Source organism: Octopus bimaculoides, chromosome 13, assembly GCF_001194135.2.
Source record: "Octopus bimaculoides isolate UCB-OBI-ISO-001 chromosome 13, ASM119413v2, whole genome shotgun sequence".
Taxonomy (NCBI): domain Eukaryota; kingdom Metazoa; phylum Mollusca; class Cephalopoda; order Octopoda; family Octopodidae; genus Octopus; species Octopus bimaculoides.
Genome location: NC_068993.1, coordinates 17173667 through 17175959, shown reverse-complemented (window position 1 = coordinate 17175959; position 2293 = coordinate 17173667). Strand labels below are relative to the sequence as shown.

Sequence of the window (2293 nt, the reverse complement as noted above, 5' to 3'; positions counted from 1 at the left end):
TATATGTGTATATATATATGTGTATATATATATATGTATATGTATATATGATAGCAGCTAGCTTTTCTGTGAAGTCTGTCATGTCCCTAAAACAGGACAATTTATTCCATGTTTACAGCTTATTTTTCTTCATGTAATAATAATAATTTTACAAGATGTCTATATTTCATGGGTGCTCCAATTATTATCAAATTTCATATGTGTATTTCATGTATTGAATACATATTGGTTGTAGGCCCTGTTTGATGTTAAAATGTGTGTGTGTTTGTGGAGAAATAGAGAGAGAGGAAGAAAGAGAGAGAGAGAGAATGAAAGAAAATTTTCCACTAAAAGCTTCATAGCTTACCTCGTCTGGCAAACTCGGCAGGTTATCAATACGACAGTCAATTTCAATACCATTATATTTACGGCGGCATGGCACTAGTTTTCTTCAAAGAGAAATTAGAAAAACAAAAAAAGTAAGTAAATAAATAAATGACAAGAAAAAGTATATATAAATAAATAAATAAAAAAAAAAAGATGCTATGTAAAAGAGGAAAACACAACCATGTTTTTATGCAAAATTAACTTATTACCTACAGAAATATTGATATGTTTGTTATTGATTTTCTTTGGACTCAGTTGGAGACCAATTCTTGGGTAAATGCAGTGTGTAATCAACAAAATTAATCTTTATAACATGTTACTGGTGCATGTGAGATCGGTTTTGTTAAGTCTATTATTTTTATAGTTTAGCAAGGTACCTCTCTTCCTGAGGAGGAAAGGAGGCATTCTTGAGCCCTGTGTTTTTTTGCAAGGCCAGAAAAAGGGAGCACGGAGTAAAGGGAAATGAGATGCTTTGTCGACACTGATGCATCTAACATCAAATGTTTTGATGTTTCTTTCATTCTCCTTGCACCTTACTTTCTGTGTTTATGGTGTGTGAACATATTTCTTTCTCTATGTGCATGAGAAGAGAAAAAGTGTTTATGTCAGTCATGTTCAATTAATAAACTGTAATATCTCTCTCTTGCTTTTCTGCTCTCTATTTGTATGTCTATGTTCTTGTGCATGTGTGTGTGTGTATCCAGTGTTAAAAAAGTATTGTTGCCAAAACAGGTTCAATGTCAAGTTAGCCATGTCATATTGCCAGCATCCAAACATCCAAGCTCAATCATCTCATTCTGGCAGTGTGGATAGAAGACTTCACATCTAGATTATTGGGTCATTCCCTAGCCTTAGTAACCAGTCCTGATGCTACTCTAGTACCCTTATCTATTTCAAGTAACACACTTAAAAGATCCTGAACCAGGCGAGGCGTTGTGTTCTTGAGCAAAACACTTCATTTCACGTTGCGACAGTCCACTCAGCTGGCAAACATGAGTGATCCTGCGACAGACTGGCGTCCCATCCAGTTTCCATGCCATGGAAACTGGGAAACCGTCCCTTATGAGTCAGTATGACACAAAAAGGTAACTTTACTTTTATTACTTACAGTGGTTTTGAATGTAAGATTTATTAAAACTGTATCTCAAAATGTATTCCAGTCTACCATTTTATTCTACTTCAGATGAATAAAGATAGAGAAATAAAATTATGTAATCTGACTTTTCTTTCGAAGAAATTTAGGTGGAAATTAAAACAAAATCCCCTTTCCCCTACTCCAATGTTGTTAGTAAAAATTTCTTATGTAATAAGAGTCCTAATTATATTTGGGTGATTAAAGCATTTTCACCACAAGGTCCAGTCCTTCTTGCGGAGGTGGGGAAGAGGTATTGGCCTGCGCGTCTTAATGACCCTGGGAGCTATGCCAGTGGAGTGCAAGCCTCCAGTAAGGCCTCCCATGCTTGACAGGCCAAGGGATAGATGCCTGACTAATATGGCTCACCTCTTCCCAGAAGTATAAATGGGTTTGTTTAAAGACATCATCTCTACAAAGGAAAAAACCTAAGTTACAGAAACATTGATGGCAATTCAAAACTAACAGGAACTGAGAAAGGAACGCCTTACAGATCAGTGTCAAAAACAGGGGAGAAAAGTTGTTCATGGCCTCATGCTCCAAGGGGAAGGGATTTAAAAAAAAAATCTTTTATACTTTGCTTCAGTCATTAGACTGGGGCACAGCCTTGAGAAATTTTAGTCAAACTAATCAACCCCAGTACTTGTTTTCTTTTTAAGCCTCGTACTAATTCTATCAGTCTCTTTTGTTGAACTACTTAGTTATAGGGATGTAACCAAACACTAGCTGTCAAACGATGGTAGGAGGACACACACACACACACACACACACACACGCACACACACATATATATAT

The 2293-nt window shown here is 36.2% G+C and overlaps 1 protein-coding gene across 7 annotated transcripts in view; it reads right to left on the bottom strand.

Moving 5' to 3' along the window:
* Nucleotides 1-2293, bottom strand: part of LOC106881088 (uncharacterized) — a 465749-nt gene that overhangs the window by 5766 nt on the left and 457690 nt on the right. For all 7 annotated transcript variants that reach the window (XM_052972353.1, XM_052972351.1, XM_052972350.1 and 4 more), the window contains one exon: nucleotides 347-428. In XM_052972353.1, the coding sequence (XP_052828313.1) occupies nucleotides 347-428 (82 nt within the window). The remainder of the gene's footprint in view (nucleotides 1-346; nucleotides 429-2293) is intronic.